Source organism: Stegostoma tigrinum, chromosome 35, assembly GCF_030684315.1.
Source record: "Stegostoma tigrinum isolate sSteTig4 chromosome 35, sSteTig4.hap1, whole genome shotgun sequence".
Lineage (NCBI taxonomy): Eukaryota > Metazoa > Chordata > Chondrichthyes > Orectolobiformes > Stegostomatidae > Stegostoma > Stegostoma tigrinum.
Genome location: NC_081388.1, coordinates 1693854 through 1718342, shown reverse-complemented (window position 1 = coordinate 1718342; position 24489 = coordinate 1693854). Strand labels below are relative to the sequence as shown.

At 42.9% G+C, this 24489-nt stretch overlaps 1 protein-coding gene across 7 annotated transcripts in view; it reads left to right on the top strand.

Moving 5' to 3' along the window:
* The window catches only part of LOC125447489 (EVI5-like protein), a 291619-nt gene that overhangs the window by 98745 nt on the left and 168385 nt on the right, over window positions 1-24489 (top strand). For all 7 annotated transcript variants that reach the window (XR_007246559.2, XM_048521914.1, XM_048521910.1 and 4 more), the window contains 4 exons: window positions 1581-1770; window positions 7641-7865; window positions 15414-15488; window positions 16476-16601. Coding sequence is in view for 6 of the 7 variants with exons in the window: in XM_048521914.1 (XP_048377871.1) it covers window positions 1581-1770; window positions 7641-7865; window positions 15414-15488; window positions 16476-16601 (616 nt within the window). In the remaining variant the exon portion in view is untranslated. The remainder of the gene's footprint in view (window positions 1-1580; window positions 1771-7640; window positions 7866-15413; window positions 15489-16475; window positions 16602-24489) is intronic.

Genomic DNA, 24489 nt, shown 5'->3' with positions numbered 1-24489 from the left:
TACCCACCCCTAACCATTTCATGAGCCCAGACCTCCTGGCTTAGAAACAACTGTCGCAAGATCACAAAAACCCTTTACCATTTAGTTTATTTTGCTCATTTTTCCTTCCAAAATGTGTCACTTTTGGTGAATATTTTAGCACCACTAAATTCATTGAAGTGCCTCTGGAGCCAGTACTGCTGACGTTTAAGAAATTCTCACTATTTTCATGCCACTCAGCACCCTGCCTTCACGCATTGTCTCTGCTGTCACACTGAAGCTGCTCCCTCCCTCCCATTCAGTTCCTCGCTCCTTCATTCTTGGACATGGTAAACTGTGAAGCGGTGCACCACAGCACAGCAGTCGGGAGGTGAAAAAGTCATGAAGTCCAGGATCCGAATTAATTTAAAATATTAGGAAAACACAGTTGCTATCGCCCTCTGCTTTGATGAAGGCACCTCACTGCAATGTCACTGGCATTGCAGCTGCATGGATGATGCATGCATCCCTCGAATTATAGCAGCAAACACAGTCTTTCCCATCAGCCTGACAGTGCCCATTTTTTCCCAAGTGCCTGGGACCTCTAGTGACAAAACTCTAGTGGTGCTTCAGTGTGAAATATAACCAGACATTGGGGAAACCAAGCAGAGGCTTGGGGACCGCTTTGCAGAATACCTACGCTCGGTTCGCAATAAACAACCGCACCTGCCAGTCGCGAACCATTTCAGCTTCCCCTCGCCTTCCTTGGACAACATGCCCATCCTGGGCCTCCTGCAGTGCCACAACGATGCCACCCGAAGATTGCAGGAACAGCAGCTCATATTCCACTTAAGAACCCTGCAGCCCAATGATATCAATGTGGATTTCACAAGCTTCAAAATCTCCCCTCCCCCTACTGCATCCCAAAACCAGCCCAGGTCATCCCCGCCAAGCCGCGCCTCCATTTCCTACCTCCTAACTTCATCCCTCTGCCTTGACCAGTCCGTCCTCCCCAGATTTACATAACTGCGCGCACCCACACGCCCCTCTACTGGCTCCATCCCCACCCCTTTTTAACTTGTATGTCTCCTCTCCACTTATCTTCCCCTCTACCCACTTTCGATCTGCCTTCCCCCCCCCTCCCTAGTCTGATCAAGGGTCTTGGCCCAAAATATCAGCTTTTGCGCTGCTAAGATGTTGCTTGGCCTGCTGTGTTCATCCAGCTCCGTGCTTTATCTCACTTTCTGTTCTGATAGGTGAGACAGTTTTGACCTGTTTCTGCAGCTTGGATCTAATAATATAATGCAAACTGATCTGAAGCATCAATGTGGTGAGCCATGAAGATTGAAATAGCAGAAACTGGGGTTGACTGAAGTCGTGCAAAGATTTTTGCCTGGGGTATGCTTGAGTTAGTTTGTAGGTAGGCCTAAATATTTGTCACACATTCTTGTGATTTCCTTAATTACTGTTAGCTGCAAAATTCCTGTTGAAGAAGTGACGACTGAGACTATGTGCCTGTTTCTATAGTGAGGTAATCACTGATGTTCTCTGTAATTTTACAGAACTTTTTTTTTCCCCTCAAGTCCAGATTTCTACTGCAAATGTCTGCTAATTTCCTCTAGGTTGCTCGAGGCTGACAGTAAGTCATTACGGTCTGTGAATGGATCACGGCGGAACAGCAGTGGCTCACTCGTGTCAAGCTCCTCGGCTTCGAGCAACTTGAGCCACTTGGAGGAAGACACGTGGATCCTGTGGGGCCGACTGATCAATGAATGGGAAGAAGTGCGCAAAAAGAAAGAGAAACTGCTAAGGGTGAGTGACACAGGGAGGTTGATAGATGTCCTCAAATCTTGCATAGCCAATCAGCTAAAACAAGAGACATTGCTTGATGTTCAAAGCTCATTATTATCCAGTATACAGCAGCCCCAATTGATCAGTGCCCCATCAACCATCTTCAACATTCATTCTTGACCTCTGTTGCAGAGTGACAGCAGTGTGTGCCGTCTACAAGACACACTGCAAGAGCTCAGCAAGATTTGTTCCAACAAACACCTTAGAAACTTGCAACCTCTATCACTAAGAGCTGTCAGGGAACACTGTCTGCTGCAAGTTTCCCTCCAAGCCACACAGCCATGACTTAGATGTTTGCTGTTCTTTAACTATTGCTGGGTCAAATTCCTGGAACTCCCTCCCTAATAGCTCTGGTACATTTGCAGCGTATAGGCTTCAGCACATCAAGCAAGCAATTCACGAGAACCACGTTGAAGACAAACTGGATGGACAATAAATGCTGGCACTCATATCCCTGAATGAACAAAGGAAAAGCTTTGAGCATACGAACAATGAACAAGCGCATGCTGCTCCGCCCTTCAATGCTGCTCCGCCCTTCAATGCTGCTCCGCCCTTCAATCCTGAAGATCATGGCTGATCTGATTTTTAACTGCAACTCTACATTTCTGCACAATACCCCTTATAATTTTTCATTTCCTTTTGGACCCTATCAAGAAAGTAACTTGCCCTCTTTCCAAAGCTAATTGGCTTGTACTATATTCCAGTTATTTATAGTTCATGTTTATGGCTTTATCGCATTTGGTTGTTCTTTCATCCTAAGGAGCCTGCCAATGATATTTCAAAATTCTTCCTATTGTGCTTTAGGCCTGATTCCAGCTCAGCACTGCTCCTAATCCTGTTGCTATTGATAATTTTGTGAAATTTCATGAAATTACCAAGTAAAAACTTCAGACTGTTTCATATCATTGCATGAATCAGTTCATGTTCTAATCCCAGTTGATATTACCACTGGGGTAAGTTGGATCCCAGACTGACAACTAGCTTGATAAATCATACTCTGGTTTTGGTTTCAGCTAAGTGTTCCCTCATTGAAGCATGAGCACAAAATATTATAGGAAGTGCTTTAACAATAAAATAACTATTATTGAACGAAATGAAAATAAAATAGATTAAACCATGCTATTGACTTAAAACCATAAAATCAAAGATTTTTACACACTATTAAAGTACAATCCCAAAACACAGCTTTTAGAAATTGGAAAGAAAGGCTTCTCTTGTGTTCCTTATGGATGCTGAGCTTTTCTAGCAACTTCTGTATTTGTTCCTGATGTACAGCATCTGCAGTTCTTTCGACTTTTATCTTGGTTACTACACCAAGTAATTGTACAGTACCCAAAAACACCACTTGTATTATACCTGCAACATATCCTTGCCTTGAAGACCATGCTAGGCCTAAGTCATGTGACTTTAACATACAGACTGGAGTTGCAGATTGCTGCTTCCTGGAACTGCTAAATACTTGACCTTAAACTCCACTTTACTCTTTAGGGTTTTATTGAAACACATCTGGTCTGGGCCTGTCACTAATTCTCTTCAAGGTGATTTACTAAAACTTACCCTTCTCAGGAGCACGTGGTTATACAACCACCTCCACTAAAGGTTTTCTCAAAACTACACAAAACTCAATGTAGAACAGCCCAAGGGTATCAATGTGGACTTCACAAGCTTCAAAATCTCCCCTCCCCCGACCACATTCCAAAACCAGCGCAGCTCATCCCCGCCTCCCTAGCCGTTCCTCCAACCTCAAGCCCCATCCCCATCTCTTACCCACTAACTTCATTCCACCTCTTTGATCTGTCCATCCTTCTTGGACAGACCTATCCCCTCCCTTTCTCCCCACCTATGTTCCCCTTCACTGCTCTAACCCTGCCTCTTTGACCTGTCTGTCTCCTCTCACCCTATCTTCTCCTTTATCCATCTTCTATCCACCTCCCCCTGTCTCCCTATTTATTTCAGAATCTCCTTCCCCCTCCCCATTTCTGAAGAAGGGCCTCAACCTGAAATGTCAAACTTTACTGCTCCTCTGCTGTTTGGCCTGCTGTGTTCATCCAGCTTCACACCATGTTATCTCTGTCTGAGCTATGTGTGTTTCCCTTATAGTTAAAAACTTCTCCTGAGCTAAACTGGAGTTCAGTTGTCTTGTTCACTCATAAAAAAACTACCAATGTGTGCACACAAAAGTTAACTCCCAAGCTGGACCTCAAAGCCTTTTTTAAAAGCAATTACCGTGGCTACAAAAATACTTAGATATTAACTTTAGACACCCCCAAAAAAAACTTTGGATTCTGTTTTGTTTTAGCTGGTCCTTATGGTAAGCATGGTCTTTGAGTGAAAGATGTGTTCTTTGTTTAAATAAAGAATCTTAGAATCTTTACTTTGCTGGTAAAATTAACCTGACAAATGGTTGCCAAAATGGTACCCAACATCTGAGGCAGTTCATGATCTTAGAGCTTTACTAATTCCTTTTAGGGAAGGAAACTGCCATCTTTACCTGGTCTGACCTACATGTGACACCAGACCCACAGGAACGTGCTTGACTCTGTTCTGCACTCTAGGCAATTAGGGATGGGCAGTAAATGCTGCCTAGTCAGCAACACCCTCATCCCGTGAATGAATAAAGGAAAAAAAGCAAAAGCCTTCTAAAGGGGAATTGGGAGAGACAGTACTGTCAATCTGGTGATGGCCAAGGTAGTGAAGGATTAAAAATAAAGACTGTCTGTTCTGCTCTATCTATTATAGGAAGGGACAGCATGTGCATAGAGAATGAAAACTGCCTCCTGCTTCCTGGAGACTGACTTTGGGGCATAGGGTTGGGAACTTAGGCTGAGCATCAGACATCCATTATATTTATCTTCATGCCATCTGGGAAGTACCAATTTTATCCTTTTTTCTGTACAATCCTTTTGTTAAGATTTTCATGAGGCCAGAATTTCAGACTGTTACCACACTACTTGTAGTATAACAGCAGTTTGCATCTATTTGCAAATGTGCATTCAGTCAATTCATAGCTTTTAATCATCATCCTGACACTGGCAAGTATTAGAGATTCCTGCATCTTACCCAAACAGTATTGATCACTGAGTGTGAAGACTGATTTGCAGTGTATGTGGGAGAGGGAATACACTTGAAATGGATTGACTACTCTTGTTAATGTTGGGGATGGAGGAGGATTAAGTACTTTCGTAAGTTTACGATCTGTCAGGCTTTGCACTAGTTTAACCCTCCTGACTCTCGAGTTGCCATTCATCAGAGCATAAAATTGCCAAGGGATATTGATAGACTAAACAAATGGGCAAAACTGAGGCAGTTGAAGTTCACTAAGCCAATATGAGGTGATCCATTTTGGAAAGAAAAAGGATAAATCGGTACTTTCTAGATGGCGTGAAGATAATATAGTAAATGTCCTAAGAGACTTGGTTCAGGTTCAAAGCATATATCTTGAAAATATCATACATAGGTGCAGAAAAGAGTCATGAAAACTAATGAAATGCTGGTCTTTATATCCTGAAAACTGGAGTATAATGACAAAGGTGTACAAAACTTTGATTAGTCCTCACTCGGAGCATGTGAGCAGATTTGGGCACCACATCTTATCTGACCACACCCTTCAACTGGACGAAATCCAAGTTCTCAGCTGAGGACTCAATTTCTGCCCCACCACCAAAATGAGCCCTATTGGTCTCACGGCAGGCACAGAGGAATTCATCAGCCAGTGAACTGGAGCAGTCGACAGATATCCATGGAAGAGTGGGCAAAGGAGGAGGTAGATTGGGCCCCTCTGGAGGGCTGTTGCCTGGGGCTTGACATGTTGTTTGCAGCCTTCAACCTATTGAGGATAATGAACACCTTGCCAAGATCTTCCCCATGCTTCCACCTTTTGCCTTCAAACAACTGCCAAACCTTAAACAGACCTTTGTTTGCAGCAAAGTGGAGGACCACATCAACCACAATGCTGTTACGGCCAACTCTGCAAGATGTGTCAGATCTTTGACATGGACAACATGGGAACACCACCCACCATGTGCACAGCAGATACTCATGTGACTAGGCCAACGTTGTCTATCTCATATGCTGTAGGCAAGGATGTCCTGAGGCATGATATAGGGTGGATAGGGAGGGCCTTTTTCCTAGGATGGTGATGGCAAGCACGAGGGGGCATAGCTTTAAATTGAGGGGTGAAAGATATAGGACAGATGTCAGAGGTAGTTTCTTTACTCCGAGAGTAGTAAGGGAATGGAACGCTTTGCCTGCAACGGTAGTAGATTCGCCAATTTTAGGTACATTTAAGTCGTCATTGGACAAGCATATGGACGTACATGGAATAGTGTAGGATAGATGGGCTTCACATCGGTGTGACAGGTCGGCACAACATCGAGGGCCGAAGGACCTGTACAGTGCTGTTATGTTCTATGATACGTTGGTGAAACCATGCACGCGCTGTGACAAAGAACAAATGGACCCTGCACAAAAAATACTAAACAGGGATGCTCCCTCACAGTTGGGGAACACGTCAGTGGTCAAAGACTTGCTGGCTCTGTCTGTCTTGGTGTCGCTCGCATGTACACTTGTGCGCACTCTTGCGCATTCTCGCTCTCCCTCCCCTTCCGTGCGCGCTCACACAATGTGGAGTTTCCTAAGTCCCTGCTTTAGACAGAGCACTGGTCTGACTCTAAGCCAAAATACAAACAGTGCCTCACATCTGACGTGCGTTGTCTGACCTACAATGTCCCCTCTTCTTGACACGGATAAAACCTTTTAGTTCTCTCAGGGCAGTGACTTTAAAATAATTCGGGGATTTACATATACATGTTAATCAATTAAAACCTTGTAACTGATTAAAGATGTTATGGCATCCTAGGTTTCTTTAACACATCCTCATCATTCGTGTAACCCTTTGATCTTTTGCATATAAATTCTGTGTTTTTCTTTTTCACTTCACCCAATAAAAGGGCTACACTCTGAAAGCTTGTCTTTTCAAATAAACCTGTTGGACGATAACCTGGTGTTGTGATTTCTGACCTTGTCCATCCCAGTCCAACACCGGCACCTCCACATCAAATCTTCGCAACATTGCCTTTTTGCTAAAAGGAATAGAGTATACAAGTAGGGAAGTGTTGCTGTAACTGTACAAGGCATTAGTGAGACTGCACCTGGAGTGTTACGTAGAATGTTGGCCCTCTTATTAGATGAGGGATGTAGTTGTGTTGGAGGCAGTTTAGAGAAGATTCACTAGATTGATTTTGGATATGAGAGCTTTGTCTTATGAAGAGTGATTGGGGCCTATACAGAATGAGAGGTGATCTAATTGAGATACACAAGATGATTGATAATGTGGACATGGAGGATATTTCCTCTTGAAGGGCAATCTAAAACAGAGGTCCTAGTTTTAGGACAAGTAGTAGCAAATTGAAAATATGCAAGAAAAAATTGCTTCTCTTGAAGGGTCACAAATCAGAATTATCTACCCACATGCACATCGATTGTGCGTTGTAATAGGCCATTGAAAAAAATTTAAGGAAGTAGTAGACAGATTTTTAATTAGCAATGGGATGAAGGATTATGCAGTGAAAGTGGAATCAGAGCCAAAAATGAGATCACCTGAAATCACACTCGAGCAGAGCAGGCTCCAGGGCTGAATTGCCCACTTCTATTCCTAGTTCTTAGGTTTTTAACTGTACTCAATAGTTGTTTTGGTTTCTGAATGAATTACCTGGGCCAGTAACTACAGGGCTTTTACTGCACATGGAACATTAGCCCAGCACAAGTTGCCTTTTCAGATTGCAGAAGAAAAGATTGGATAAGATGATGAAAAAGATCTCATTTCTTTTCAGGAACTCATACGAAAAGGAATTCCACATCATTTCCGGGGGATTGCCTGGCAATTGCTCTGCAATGCGACTGACCTGCCAGTGAAAAATCAGTATTCAGAATTGCTAAAGATGACCTCTCCCTGTGAGAAGTTGATCCGAAGAGATATTGCACGTACTTACCCAGAGCATGACTTCTTTAAAGGACAGGACAGTCTTGGACAAGAGGTGCTGTTTAATGTGATGAAGGTGAGAGATGGGGCTTAACTCCAACTAAATTTGATTTCTTTCTTTAAAATTTTCTCTTTCCCTTGCTGAAGATGTGTTACCTCCAGTCTAGATTGTTCCAAATCCCTTCTGGTCAGCATCCTACCTTTCGTATTCCATGAAACTGAACTGATCTGATGCTCTGCCCATATCCAAATCAACATCAAGTTTCATTTCAATTCTTACAGACTTCAATTGACTTACTCCAGGAGTGTCTCAAGTTTCCAATTCTCACCTATGTTCAGTGACCTCACTTTTCTCTATCTGTTTCCTCCTCCAACTTTATCTTTCAAAAGGTGGTATGTTCCTTCTACTTTGGGTCTTATGTCCATCGCCCACTTTGTTCATCCCTTCCTTTCTCTGGTACAGGTGGCTGCTGTATCTGTTCTCCAGTCTGTTGAGTGAGACTACACTTTGTAATATTTTTTACTCTGATCTTTGACTGTAATATGTTTAAGAGCATGTGAATTAGCATGCTTCATACTAATTTGAAGAAAATCTAGGAACACCAAGGTGCAAAGAAGCACTGACGGATTAAGGAAGTGGGGAAATCTGTGTGGGCAGATAGAGTTCAGTGTGAGTGGAATTGAGAAGTCACCTACTTTGGACTTGAAAGAGGGTCAATCACTAAAAATAAGGCAGGAATTGTGAAACAGCTAAGAGAAATCACTAAAAATTAAGAGTGCAAATAGTAACTAAAAATTAAAATGTTCATCTTTATTTCAGGGCTGGAGCACAAGGTGTTGGAAGTTGCATTAATAATATAAATTCTAATCTGCAGTTTGAGAGGGAGAAGGGAGAATCGGAAGTGTCAGTATTGCAGTTGAATAAAGGGAACTATGGAGCTATGAGGGAGGAGCCGGCCAAAGTTCAATAGTACAGTACCCTAGCAGGGATGGCAGTGGAACAACAATGGCAGGTATTTCTGGATATAATGCAGAAGGTGCAGGATCAGCTCATTCCAAAGAGGAAGAAAGATCCTAAGGGGAGGCAGGGCCGGCCGTGGCTGACGAGGGAAGTTAAGGACTGTATAAAACTAAAAGAGAAGAAGAATAACATAGCAAAGATGAGTTGGAAGTCGGAGGACTGGGAAGCTTTTAAAGAGCAACAGCGGATAACTAAAAAGGCAATACACAGAAAAAATGAGCTATGAGGGAAAACTGGCCAAAAATATTAAGGAGGATAGTAAAAGCTTTTTTAGGTATGTGAAAAGAAAAAAAATGGTACGACTAAAATTGGGCCCTTGAAGTCAGAAACGGGTGAATTTATTATGGGGAACAAGGAAATGGCAGATGAGTTGAATAGGTACTTTGGATCTGTCTTCACCAGGGAAGACACAAGCAATCTCCCAGATGTTATAGTGGCTGAAGGAACCGAGGGTAATGGACGAACTGAAGGGTATTTATATTAGGCAGGAAATGGTGTTGGATAGACTGTTAGGTCTGAAGGCTGATAAGTCCCCGGGACCTGATGGTCTGCATCCCAGGGTACTTAAGGAGGTGGCTCTAGAAATTGTGGACACGTTGGTAATTATTTTCCAATGTTCTATAGATTTAGGATCAGTTCCTGCGGATTGGAAGGTGGCAAATGTTGTCCCACTTTTCAAGAAAGGAGGGAGAGAGAAAACAGGAAATTGTAGACCGGTTAGCCTGACGTCAGTGGTGGGAAAGATGCTGGAGTCAATTATAAGAGATGAAATTACAACTCATTTGAATAGCAGGAACAGAATAGGTCAGAGTCAGCATGGATTTACGAAGGGGAAGTCGTGCTTGACTAATCTTCTGGAATTTTTTTAGGATGTATCTATGAAGATGGATAAGGGAGAGCCAGTGGATGTAGTGTACCTGGACTTTCAGAAAGCCTTTTGATAAAGTCCCGCATAGCAGATTGGTGAACAAAATTAGGGCACATGGTATTGGGGACAAAATACTGAGTTGGATTGAAAATTGGCTGGCTGACAGGAAGCAAAGAGTAGTGATAAATGGGTCCCTTTCGGATTCACAGGCAGTGACCAGTGGGGTACCGCAAGGTTTGGTGCTGGGACTGCAGCTGTTTACGATATATATTAATGATATAGACGAAGGCATTAGAAGTAATATGAGCAAATTTGCTGATGACACAAAGCTGGGTGGCAGTGTGAAATGTGAGGAGGATGTTATGAGAATACAGGGTGACTTGGACAGGCTAGGTGAGTGGACGGATGCATGGCAGATGCAGTTTAATGTGGATAAATGTGTGGTTATACACTTTGGCAAGAATAGGAAGGCAGATTACTATCTCAATGGAGTCAAGTTAGGTAAAGGGGAAGCACAACGAGATCTAGGTGTTCTTGCACATCCGTCAATGAAAGCAAGCATGCAGGTACAGCAGGTAGTGAAGAAAGCTAATAGCATGCTGGCCTTTATCACAAGAGAAATTGAGTATAGGAACAAAGAGGTCCTTCTGCATCTGTACAAGGCCCTGGTGAGACCACACCTGGAGTATTGTGTGCAGTTTTGGTCTCCCAGTTTGAGGAAGGACATTCTCGCTGTTGAGGGAGTGCAGCGTAGGTTCACAAGGTCAATTCCCGGAATGGCGGGACTATCATATGTTGAAAGATTGGAGCGACTGGGCTTGTATACACTTGAGTTTAGAAGGATGAGAGGGTATCTGATTGAGACGTACAAGATTATTAAGGGATTGGATCATCTGGAGGCAGGAAGTATGTTTCCATTGATGGGGGAGTCCCGAACCAGAGGACACAGTTTAAAAGTAAGGGGTAGGCCGATTAGAACAGAGTTGAGGAAAAACTTCTTCACCCAGAGAGTGGTGGATATATGGAATGCTCTGCCCCAGAAGGCAGTGGAGGCCAAGTCTCTGGATGCTTTCAAGAAAGAGATAGACAGAGCTCTTAAAGATAGTGGAATCAAGGGTTATGGGGATAAGGCAGGAACAGGATACTGATTGTGGTTGATAATAAAATGTGAGGCTGGATGAACACAGCAGGCCAAGCAGCATCTCAGGAGCACAAAAGCTGACGTTTCGGGCCTAGACCCTTCATCAGAGAGGGTCTAGGCCCGAAACGTCAGCTTTTGTGCTCCTGAGATGCTGCTTGGCCTGCTGTGTTCATCCAGCCTCACATTTTATTATCTTGGATTCTCCAGCATCTGCAGTTCCCATTATCTGTGATACTGATTGTGGTTGATCAGCCTCTGGCTCGAAGGGCCGAATGGCCTACTCCAGCACCTATTGTCTATTGACATTTACAATAATATGCAGCATCTAAGTAAACTGTTTTCAATACTGCATTCAGTTCTGCGTATTGTCCCTTGAAAGGTCTGCTGACCTTGGAGAGGGTGCATTGCAAATTCCACAGAGTTGTACAAGTGCTACGGGGGAGCAAATTGCAAGACTATCCCCGTATTCACATTGTACTTGAAATAAAGGCTGAAATTTGTTTTTAGTCATGATTTAAGGAGTTGATGAAATGGATGCAGAACAACTGTTTTCTCTGTGGAGATGAAAATGAGGTGTAGAACTTCCTCGGGTTAGTCTATTCAATGGCAGTGCGCAAATGATGATCCTTTGAAACATGAACTAGGGTATGCTCCAGAGACACAGATTAGCAAGTGCCCATTGGAACACAAGTTTAAGGGCAGGTTTTTGCAGTTAAAGAAGTTTTCTCGGAAAAGGAGAGCTGACTGGAGTTTGTATTGTACTATTAAGTACAAATAAACACTTATGGCACACACACCAACTCTGGCTTTATTAAATGGATAATTAGCAATATAATATTCAGGAGCAATGCACACACAGTGCAGGATGTCAGGCAGAATCTGTTAACAATTTAGGTGGTTGACCATTCATCGCAACATGATTCAGAAAGGCCATCCACTTGAAAAATTAACTCTGTTTCTCTCTCCACAGATGCTGCCAGACCTGTTGAGCATGACTTTTTTTTTAAATTTCAGGTTTCTAGCATTTCTGTTTGTTTTGTCCAGGAGGAGGTGAGGTGATACCAGGATGCTCTTTTGTGCACAAATAATGAAAATCTGGAATTCTCTCCTCTCTTCTTTCCCATTCCTCCTCTTCCTCTTTCACGGAGTTTGCCCCTGCCCCCGCCCTCGCCGGAATTGAGATTCTTGTTGAGTAAAACTCGTAAGAGATGTGGAAGTAGAACAAAAATGGGCAAAACACTCAGTCCTCATTCAGGCAGGTTAACATTATCTCTGGGTACCGGAAGTCCACAGGATACTGCATCCTCAGTTTGATCTCGCCGTACAATTGGGATCCATTGTTTCACTTTGCAGTAGTCAACAGATCATTATTAAAATCGGACCACAACTCTTCCCAGCTTACAAGCAGAAATTGAGGCATGAGAACCCCATACACAAAGTAGCGCAGTGTTGGTCTGATGAAACTGAAGGCCTGCTGGTGGACTGCTTACAGTTGGTGGACTAGTCCATATTTAAGAACTCCGCCAACATAAACTAGTATGCTGCTACTGTTATAGACATCATTAGTGACTACGTGCCGAAGATGTTCATCCGAACATTCTTCACCTGGAAACCATAGATAAATCAGGAGATTCTCTTCCTGCTGATGTCCAGGTCAGAAGCGCTCAAGTCGGGCGACACTGACCTATACAGGAAATCTGGTGCGACCTTCGCAAGGCCATCAGGGATGTCAAACTAAGCTTAGGACCCAGTCAAAAACAAAGGCTGCTGGAGAAGCCCAGCAGGCTTGGCAGCATCTGAGAAAAGAAATCAGTTAACGTTTTGGGTCCGATGACCCTTCTGATTTCTCTTCACAGTTGCTGGCAGGCCTACTGAGCTTTTCCGGTAACTTCTAATTTTGTTTCTGACTTGTAGCATCTGCAGTTTTGTCAATTTTTGTGGAGACCCAGACTGACCACGTTGACATATGTTGTTTGTGGCAAGGCTTACATGACATAACGGGCTACAAATGATATCAAACAGAATCGGGGGCAACGGTATATCCCTCCCTGATGAGCTCAATGCATTCTATGCTTGCTTTGAACAGGACCTCAGTGAAACGATGCCACATGTCCCATCAACCTGTGATACACCTGTACCCTTGGTCACCATTGCAGATATTAGATTGACCTTCTTTCAGGTGAACCCACAGAAAGCAGTTGGCTCGGATGGATTTCCCAGCCATGCACTCAGATCCTGTGTGAGCCAGCTGGCAGAAGTATTTGCAGACATCTTTAACTTTTCCTTGCTTTGATCTGAAGTCCCCATCTGCTTCAAGAAGATCACCATCATCCCAGTACCGATGAAAAATCATGTAGCATGCCTCAATGACTGCTGCCCAGTGGCTCTGACATCCATAATTATGGAGTGTTTTGAGAAGTTGGCCATGGCTCACATCAACTCCACCACCTAGGTTGCCTTGATCCCTTGCAATTCACCTAACGGTGGAACGTGTCCACGGCAGGTGCTGTCTCCATGGCCTTGCAGTCCTCCCTGGAACATCTAGACAACAAGGTTACCTATTGACTACAGCTCTGCCTTCGGCACCATAATTGGAAACAAACTCCTCCAAATTCAGGGACTTAGATCTGTGCTCCCCACTTTGTAACTGGATTCTTGACTTCCTGACCAACAGATTGCATTAAGTAAGGATAAATAACAACGCCTCACGATAATCTTCAACACCAATGCCCTGGTAAGTTGTGCACTCACCTACCTACTATACTCCTTTATGCACACTTGACTATGTGGCCAAATTCCACACCAGTTCCATTTACAAGTTTGCTGATGACACCACCATGTCAACGAGACGGAATACAAGAAAGAAATTGAGTACTTTATGGCAGGGTGTAAAGACAACAATCTCTCCATCAATGTCAGCAAAACGAAGGAGCTGATCATTGGCTTCAGGGAGTGGAGGGCATGTCCCTATCTGCACAGGTGGTGCAGTCAGTGGAGCTGGTGAGGGGCATCAAGCTCCTAGGAATGACTATCACCAGCAATCTGTCCTGCATCTACCCCCATTGACACTGTGGTCAAGAAAGTACAGTAATGCCTCTGCTTAGGAGATAAAGGAAATTTGGCATGACCATCAAGACACTTAGCAGTTCTTGTATATGGATGTATCACTGCATGGTAGGAGAATTGCTCTCCCCAAGACTGAAAGAAACGACACAGAATTGTGAACATAGCCCAGTCCATCAAACAAACCAGCCTCCCATCTGTTGACTATCTGTACTTCCTGCTGCAGTGAGAAAGCAACCGACATAATCCGAGACCCCTCCCACCACAGTTACACTCGGCTACACTCTCTTCTGTCCGGCAGAAGATATAAGTCTGTGTACACACAGATTCGCAAACAGCTTCTTCCCTGCTGTTATCAGGCTTTTTCGTGGACCTCTTTAATGTTAATGGTGAATTTTCTCTGCACCTTCTCAACAGCTGCAACATTGTATCCTGCAATGGCGTTATATAAGTGCATCAGGGTGACTTAACAATCAGCCTGTAAAGCAACTAAGACAACACTTTCACTGTATCTTGGCATATGTGACCGCAATAAATTACATGATATCAGCCCTTCAATGTCATCTTGCCCTCCTGTGCAAAAAAAAGTCTGCTATCTTGTGGCATGGCTCTCTAAAGGCTGCTATAAAATAGTAACATATAATTTGAGGCTCACAGGTTTGCTTTGTGGGTTATATAGCATTGTGTGCTGACTATTTCCTGCACTGTTTTTGTATTACTCTTGAACGTTATGGGCTGTGGCATGGCATATGTTTAAGTTATTAATTCAGTGCTGGGAAATGGATGATAACAAAAGTGAGTTAGATGTTGAGATTTACTTGTGTCATCTACAGCCAACAAAATTCGCACATGGAGTGAACATGAGACAAATGACTGGGAAAAACATTTAATTTACAAAAGAGGAAGCAATTTTACGTTTTTAAACTTGAGCTGTTTGTGGTATAAGTTCCCTGCGTGTTCTAATACTTGGCTATGAATTGTTTTAGTAATATCAAAATGTGAGTTTCGTACTGAAAGCAGTTGAACTCAGTGAATTTGAACTGAGAGCAGTAAGTTCTACTGATGTATGTATATAGGACGCATCCTTGCAGGACTTTGCAACATTCTAGACAGAGAGCAAGTTTCTAATACAATAATCTGACCTATTTCCTTGCTGTTACAATAGACTGGGTTGGGTGTTTGACTCAGCATGTTTTTGTTGTAAGTTTGCAGATGCTAATTGCATCCATGATTATCATGTAACAAACCCTGTGGAGAATTACATAGCCATAACCTGTAAAGTGAAATCTCAAGGCTGCGGTTTTGGTTTACAACGTGGTGCATTCACGTACATAGATAGTGCTAATAACTGAAATGAACTTTGGATAAATTGTTTGTATAGACCATGTTGGTTTGACAGAGTGGACACAGTTTTCAATAATGCCCGTTATTATTAAGCAGCAATATCTGCTTAGGTCTGTGAGTCACTGTGTAGAATAAGTATCTGAATTTTCTCCCAGGCTTGAGACTGTACCCATTTGCTTTGTTGCAGGCATATTCTTTGGTTGACCGTGAAGTTGGATATTGCCAAGGAAGTGCATTCATTGTGGGACTCCTCCTCATGCAGGTGAGTGTGAATAATTTTTCTAATGATGCACTAGGATCGACAATTCTGGCTAAATGTGTTGTGTTTAAATAAATGTTTTAGTCTTCACATACAACTTTGGTAATATTTCCCCTTGGTGTTTCAGGTGTCGGCTTTGCTAGTTCGTTGTTTTACTTCAAATATTTGCCGTACAAAAACCAGCTATAGTTCACATGGGTGAACCTTGCTATATGCAGTATTATGCCAGTGAACACATCCCTGTTACTGTGTTTGAAAGTGATGTAGACAGTCTGTGTAATCCAACCAGACCATTGTGATCAAACAACCAAAGTGCTAGAGAAGCTCAGCAGGTCTGGCAGCATCTGTTGGTGAGAGAGAAGGTTAACATTTCACTTCCAAGGAAGCCATGTAGGATTCACGGCATTAATTCCATGGATGGCTCCTGACCTGCTGAATTTCTCTACAACTTTGTTATTTTTCTGATCTCCGGCATCTGCAATGTTTTGCTTTTATATTAGTTTCCAGATAGACTAAATTTTGTGGTAACGTTATTCAGCAGGCATCCTGTAAAAGATGCTGTCCTCACGGCACTTTCAGAGAAGAAACGCTGTAGAGAGCAGCCAATTATTAATTTATTGATATTCTCGCCAGGTGTAATGTCCATTTTCTTTTTTGGTCTTTTTAGATCTCATTTGCGGAGCCTGGTGGGTGCTCCAGGGTGCATTCTGTTAAATCTTGTAACAGTCTCGGACATAATCTAATTTTGAAATACCAGCATAATAGCCTCGGGGAAAAGTTTAAAATGTATATTTGCTTCTCACTGTTACTTCATCCCTCAGTTCTTCCAAATTCGTTGTTTTGCATCTCCTCTACTTTGACAATCAATCTTTCTTGATAATGCATCTGTTTACCCAATGGCTTTAGTGCCCTGTTGGGTCTGATTTGCATCAGAACATTTACACATTTTCAGAGTGCCTTGCCTGCAGCAAATTTCACTGTTTTTTATAGATGCCGGAAGAAGAAGCCTTTTGTGTGTTTGTGCGTTTGATGCAAGAATATCGATTGAGGGAGCTCTTCAAGCCTAGTATGGCGGAGTTGGGGCTCTGCATCTACCAGTTTGAGTACTTAATACAGGTAACCAGCTGATTACTACAAAGCCAGGCAATGTATTTGAGAGAATTGTGTATGCGAAACTTGGACTAAATTTAAACAACACGCTCACCACAAACTTGGTCAAAAAGATATACTTTATAGGAGCACAAGGACAGGCAGGAGGACGGATGGAATTCCACAGCTTGAGACTAAGGCCCTAGAAGACACTGCAACCAGTGGAGACTGATTATAATTGGGAATTAGAAGATCACTGATAGCTTGGAGTGTGTGGGATAAGGAGGGGCAAGGCAATGGAGGGATTTAAAAATTAGAATGAGAATTTCAAATTTAAAATCATATCAGTGAGCACAGGGCTGGTAGATGAATGGAACTTTGAAGACACAGGTAGCAGAGTGTTAGCTGCCCTCCTCTTTATGCGGGGGAGGTTGGAATTTGAGAGACCAATCAAGAATATGTTAGAATGGTCAAGCCTAGAAGAGAAATAAATAGGGCTTTAGAAGCAGTTAAGTTGAGAAAGTGACTAAACAAAAACAAATTGCTGGAGAAACTGCAGGTGTTAGAACATTGGTGGAGAGGGAGAGAGAAGAGGACCCTTCTTCAGAAGTGATCAAATTAGCTAGTGTTACAGAAGTGGAGGCAAATAGTTTTGATGGCAGGAATATGAAGCCAGAAGCTCGTGGAAGTGCCTTCAAGATTGTGAACACACTTAGTTAATTCCAGACAGTTTATAGGTAGGGGGTCAGAATTGGTTGTCGGAATGAAATTGGATGTGTTGTCGAAAGCAATGTTTTCTGTTTTCTAACTTGTGAATGTGCTGAGACACCTAAAATATCCTGCAGTTCCTGCTTGACTCAGGAATTTCAACCAATAGATATCAGCTGTCTGCCCTTGACATAAAAGATCATCCTTTTTTTCCTTATAATCTGTTGAATACCTTCTTTAAGCCTTTAGTTTATTTGCCTCTAGATCTTCTCCATTTCATCTGAGTTATTCATTTACTGGTATAATGATTGAAATTTGTCAGTTCCTGGCTTTGAATAAATAAAAATGCCTCATTCACTGTGATATCACTGCTTACTGCTTTTGGGAGCGAATGTGACAGGTCCACAATTCTCCTCACTATTTTGTTCTCCTCTCTCTGTTAGCATCCTGATATAGACTATTTCTATGAAATGAGCATTGGTTCCTGACTCCCAAAACTAAAGGAGCTGGATGGTGGAGCAAAGGCTAAGTGGCACTGTCACTGTTCTAGAAATCCCGAAACCTAGGGGACCTAGTTTTGAATCCCGCCACAGCAGATGGTTCAAATTGATTTATTTTTTTTTTAAAAATCTGGATTTATGAAATCATTGGTTGCCCTAAAAGTGTCCTATTAAGGAACGAAATTGCCATCGTGATCTAGCTTACAAGTGACTTCAAACCCACAGCAATGTGGTTGATTGCCAACTGCCCTTTGATACTGCAAGCCACTCAGTTGTATTAAGCCACCAGTAAGGATGAAAGGAATGAAACCACACAGGTATTAACTAAGGCACTGGGAATGACAATGGCAAATGCAGCCCTGTCAACCATAGAATTCCAACAGTGCGGAATCCGGTCATTCGGCTCATCAAGTCCATGCCGACCCTTCAAAGAGCGCCCCACCCAGATCTGTAACCCTGCATTTTCCGTGGCTAACGCATCTAGCCTGCATATCTCTAGACAATATGGGCGATTTAGCATGGCCAATCCACCTAATGTGTACATCTTTGGACTATGGGCAGAAATCTGAGCACCTGAAGGAAACCCAAGACACGGAGAATGTGCAAACTCGACACCAAGGTCCCAAGCCTGGAATTGAACCCGAGTTCCTGGTCACTGAGACAAGTGCTAACCACTGAGCTACTGTGCTGCCCAACAAACCCTACAAAGTTCTCATTGTTAACATAATGGACCACTACCAAGATTAGGAGAGCTGTCTCACAGACTAGTCAAGAGACAGTCTGACATTGTCTGCAAGACCTGATTCTGAGATTATGAATGTCCCAAACACCACTATCACCAGTCCTGGATATTTCCTGACCCACCAGCAGGCTGGATACTGGACAGGTGTTGGTATAGTGGTTTACAGTTGGAATCGAGCTGTTGCAAGCTGTGTTTCATCAAATTTTGATTTGTCTACACATCTGAGTCACAAGCACTTATGCTGTCCAACACTGACATCCAGTGGCAGTAGTGTGTACTATCTTCAAGACTCACTGTAGGAATTCACCAAGGCTCCTTCAGCAGCCAAATCCATGACCATTATCTCTAGAAGGGCAAGGGTAGCAAATACATGGGAACACCCCTGCATGCAAGATCCTCTCCAAGCCACTCATCAGTCAGATTTGGAAATATATCAACATTTCTTCAATATCATTGGTTGAATTCCTGGTACTCCCTCATGGCGCCATTGATGGCCCTACAGCGTACGCACTGCAGTGCTTCAAGAAGGCAGTTGCCATTGAGAAGGTGGCTGAGATTATAAATACCCACGTGGCCTGAGTAGGTGAGGTTTAACGTTTGGGCAACTTTTTATTTCAGGCTCACATTCAACTTTTTTTTAAATCTAAGTAAATTTGGACTTAGACTGCTGGAGAAACTCATCAGACCAGGCTGCTCTGGCGTGGGTAACAGTTACTGTTTAGAAGCCAGTACGACACTCTTGAGAGCTGGAAGAAAAAGATGGTTCTTATACTGTTTGCAGAGTGGCGAGAGGGAGCAAGCGGAACAGATGGTGAAGCTTTCCAGACCAAGTGTTGTCCCAGGTGATGTATAGTTAGCAAATAGGTAGGTCCTAATAGCTGAAAATAGGTTCGCTCTCCTAAGAACAAGTGCATGCAAAAAAGACGACGTTGTGTTTCCTGTGGGGAAAAGGGTGTAACCAAAATGGAGGATAGTGTTTATTGTCTGAAGCTGTTGGACTCAATGTTAAGTCCTCAAGGCTGTTAAAGGCCTAAGTGAGAAATAATTGACCATCTCTCCAGCTTATGTTGTGCTTACTGGAATACTGCAGCAGCTTAGGACAGAAATGTTAGCAAACTGCTGTGTTAAAATGGCAAGGTCTGGGTTTTTCTTGTGACTCGGCAAAGCCTAACACAAGCTAGAGGAACAGCACATCATTTTTTTTGCTCAGCACTTTTCAGCTTTAAGTACTGAACAGTGAGTTCAACTACTTCAGTTCATGAACTCTGCCCCACTTTCACCACATCTCCTCCACTCTGTCTTGTTTGCAAGGGTTTGGTCTTATCAGAGCAGACCTATTTTCTGCTATTGATATCAACTGTTAACACCTATTCCACAGAAATATGCTTGCTTACACTATTAACACTGCCTTTGACATTTATGCTCTGGGAACCTTCACCATCTATTAGATTAACTCCTCAACCCACTTTTGCCATTGGTGTGAAAACTACAATATTCCAATCCTTTTGAGTTTTATTCACTTATAGCACATGGAGGTTGCTGGCTGAGTCAGCATTTGTCTGTCCCTGGTCACCTTTTGAGAAAGTGGTTGTGAGATGCCTTCTTGAACTGCTGCAGTCCATGTGCTGTAGGTAGATCCACAATGCTTTGAGAATTCCATGAGTTTACCCTTGTGACACTGAAGGAATGGCAATATATCAAAGACAAGTTGGTGAGTGGGATGGAGGGGAACAGAGCATAACCTACCCAGCAACCTCAGAGAATCCTTTGACAAACTGGATATGACACCAAACCACTATGACTCCAAACCATCCATTGCATTGCAACACTAGTTGTTTAACACAGCAAATAAACTTTCTGGGAAACCACTTAGTGAATTCATGACAAGACTGCGGAAACTGACGAACACTGAGTATGAATCAGCGCTTCAGGTAGTTCAGGGGTTCACATAGTTTGTGGAATAAATAGTACTGTGACCCAAAGAAAACTGCTGACTGAACCAGATCTGTACCTCAAAGTCATAGAACTTCCCCTTCCCTGCAAAAGCAGGGAAAAAGGGATGTGACAGTTTCAGGGACCTGTGGATGGTTCTGCCCTTAGACTTGGATGACCAATAGTCGCAATTAAGATAAAACATGAGGTAAATGGCCACCCCAAATATGGAAGTAGATACTTCTATAAAGATGGAACAATAGATATCGCTGTATCTGCACTGGGAACAAACCTTCAGGAACTCCGATGGGGCATCTTGCCTTTAAGCTTGAAAGACACCAAGGCTAGGATTGGCCATTGGGGAGCCCATTTGTATTTTCTAGGGCCATTATAATCCCAGTAACCATAGGCAAAGGACAGTTTGACACCCCATAACAGTGATGCAAGGTTCAGGTCTTAATGTTTTGGGAATGAATTGACTACAAAATATCCACCTGAGTTTTTTTTTGGTCAAAAAAATCCAGGTTTTTAAAATAGGTAGTGGTAATTGAGAAGTATCCTGATGTTTTCCAAAAGGATCTCAAAGGTGAGAGGCACCTGAGCCAAGATTTGTGTAGACCCAGAGGCCCAACCTAATACTCCAAAGCACAGCCAGTCTGCTGTGCACTAAAATTGACGCTAAACTGAAACGTATAGAGGAATTGGGCATCATACGTCCAGTACAATTTGCTGATTGTGCCACACCAGCAGTCCTAATTGTAAAACCTAACAACTTAGTCTGTTTCTGTGGGGATTAGAGTTGTCAGTCTACAGGGTTTTCCCACTTATGTCATGCTTTGAAGATTTGTATGAAAAGTAGAGGGTGACTAGACCTGGGAAGTAACAGGAGTAAGGCTATGGGTAAGATGACACCCGTTCATCACAGGTGCAACAGGTTGCCCTTGGATTCGTTGGGAGAGGGATGTCATAACCCCTTTAAGGCCCATGGCGAGTCAATTATCTCCTCGTGAAGTTTGAGTGCAAATTCCCCTTAGTAACGGACAATGGCCTGCCCACCTAGAAATCATCCCATTTTGAGTCCTTTATAAAGCAGACTCGTGTGGGTCAGTCCTAGATTGGGACTAGCCTATGTATGCCATGTGTGGTGGCTGTACTTTGGTGTTCAACAACAAATGATGATGTTTAATTCCAGCCACGCTTCCTTATTTATTACAGCTTTCTGTTCTGTGCAGGTTCAGGCTGTCTTTCAACTTAAGCTGTGATAACTGACTAAGAATCAAACTAATGAAGCTGCTTTGTTAAATCTGAAATAAGCAGTGTCGCTAATGGTCCGAGCTTGCTATGTAGCCTCCTGTTATTAAAGTGACTGCTTGATGGAACTTGGAATTTTATTGGCCATGGGCCATTGTTAGTATTGCCTTCTCTCTTCATTATGCTTTACCGGTGCAGAATAAAAGCCTTCATATGGCTACACGGTGACCTGGAGTTCGATTTGCACAATAATTGGGAATGGTTTCACCTCTTTCTCACCCATTAGGCCTTTGTTGGATTAGCAACCCATGAAGCTGTGCAAATTTGCATAACTGGCAGAAATCTTCAGTGACCTGCTGGAAATGCAACAGTTGTCCTTTCTAATTTCCCCAAGAGTGCACTGAATACTGATTTACAGAGTTTGGTCACTTGCGTGGAGCAATGTCGCTGAGAGCTATGTTTATGTCATTGCTGTAAATTTTGGATCCAGTATTACACACAACTGTTTTTGCAATAATCAGGACTATATTGTGGTGTTTCTTCATTAATAAACAGTAAACTTGTGTGTTCCGTTCTTAAAATGAATGGGTAAAGTCATAAATGACTGAGTCTTTGACTTTGAAGGATGCCGTCAAACAGAGGCTGGCTGTGCCAGCCCTGCTGGAGTGCTACTTGTTTTTTTACCTTTCTTGTACTTCCCTTTTGGCTTATAACTTTTAAGTTACATTCTTAATATTGGTACCAACATATGCAACAATTTGAAACAACTTTTCAAATATAAAGTTTTATGTCTCTTTAATCACTAATTCATTGACCCAACTGAAATGATCCTTCATTGATTAGACATTAGTTGAGCTCGCAATTGTTTTGCTTGTTGCAATTTCCCCAAAGTTATCAGCATAATGAATAAAGGACAGTTAATGAACAGTCTACACAGATTGTGCTGCATTTCACTGACTTTGAGCATATCTCTTTGAGACCATTTCCATAGATACTGCAAGAGTCTTACTTATTGTGCATTCTTTACATGTGGGACTGGGAGTAACTGTCAGGGTATTTGTAGATATTTCTGCTTATGTGAAATGCATTGTTGTAAATGGATTTGCATAAATGTGTCTCCAATAACATAAATATTCTTGGACTTTCGCTGCTTGTTGGGTTAGTATGGCAGGGAGACAAGGATGGTTGAGGGAGGATGGGGAATCAGATGGGGTGTTGGGGAGTCGCAACGTTGTTGAGTCAGATAAGGGGATGGTGGGGAAAGAGGTAGAGGGGCAGCAAAGGGAGAGGCATGAAAGGGGAGTTTTATGTGAAAGAGGTGTTATGGCAATGCAGACAATGTCAGACAGAACAGGGGTATGTCAGAGGGTGCTGCAGGGTTAAAGTGTGCAGGCGATGTCCTTTGGACTACAGAATCCTGTGAGGCTGTGCTTAGTCCCTTGGCAGAGGCGTATGTTCTAAGGGACTGTGTAGGTTCCCCTTGGGGATTATGCAGTGTCCCTTTCTGGGAGGGAGGGGTGTTCCTTGGGCTGGGCAGAGTCCCTTGGGAGGGTGGGGAATGAAGGTGAGAGAGTAGCCCTGGGCACTGTGCAGGGTGCAGTGGCACAGGGCTGGACATGTTTCACTGGACTGAAAGGTATTTGAGCTGTGTAAGTTGGAGTGGAGTGGGGCTGTCAGATGTTGCATTGGAGCTGGGGTGGAATGTGGTGCTGGCTCAGCAGTACTTGGCCTTTGGACTGTGAAATTTAAATTGTTTAGTCTTCATTAGTCTTGCAGATATGTAAGGATTTTACAGTAATAACTAACTGTCCTGCAATAAATACCTCCTGATCATTACCAGTATTGTAAGCAGCAGTGATAATGTTGGTCATCAATCAAAAAACTGTTTTAAAGAGCAGAAATGGTCCTGAATGTAATTAAAATGTAGGCCTGATCAGTTGCATTAAATTATTTTTAAATTGCAAGCTGTGCAAAATAGTTTATGTAAAACAAAATGCCAATAAAAACAAATGGAACTGTTGACAGGGACCACTGCAAGCTGAAGCAGAGAGAGGTTTCGTGATGAGATGGACTTGCAATGGAAGTGGCTAGACCCTATTATTATATGTGCTATACTTCCAAAGTCGTGCACCCCCCCCTCCCAAAATCCATGTGAACTTGCTTTGAATTGTAATGTCAACAGGGATTAGGGAGTTCTGAGGTAGTCTCTCAACCTGTTGCTTGAAGAGATATGGGTAAAGGGTGCTACATGACTAATGGCATTAATCCTTATTAGATTCATCGAGTCATTGAGATATACAGCATGCAAACAAACCTTTGGGTCCAACTCATCCACGTTGACCAGATATCCTAAGTAAATCCAGTCCCTTTTGCCAGCATTTGGCCCCTATTCCTCTAAATCTTTCTATTCATAGAACATAGAATACAGCTCAGAACAGGCCCTTTGGCCCTCGATGTTGCGCCGACCTGTGAACTAATCTAAGCCCATCCCCCTACACTATCCCATCATCATCCGTATGCTTATCCAAGGACTATTTAAATGCCCCTAATGTGGCTGAGTTAACTACATTGGCAGGCGGGGCGTTCCATGCCCTTACCACTCTCTGAGTAAAGAACCTGCCTCTGACATCTGTCTTAAATCTATCACCCCTCAATTTGTAGCTGTGCCCCCTCGTACAAACTGACGTCATCATCTTCCGAAAAAGACTGTCACTGCCCACCCTATCTAATCCTCTGATCAGCTTTAGACATTCATGTACTCATCCAGATGCCTTTGAAATGT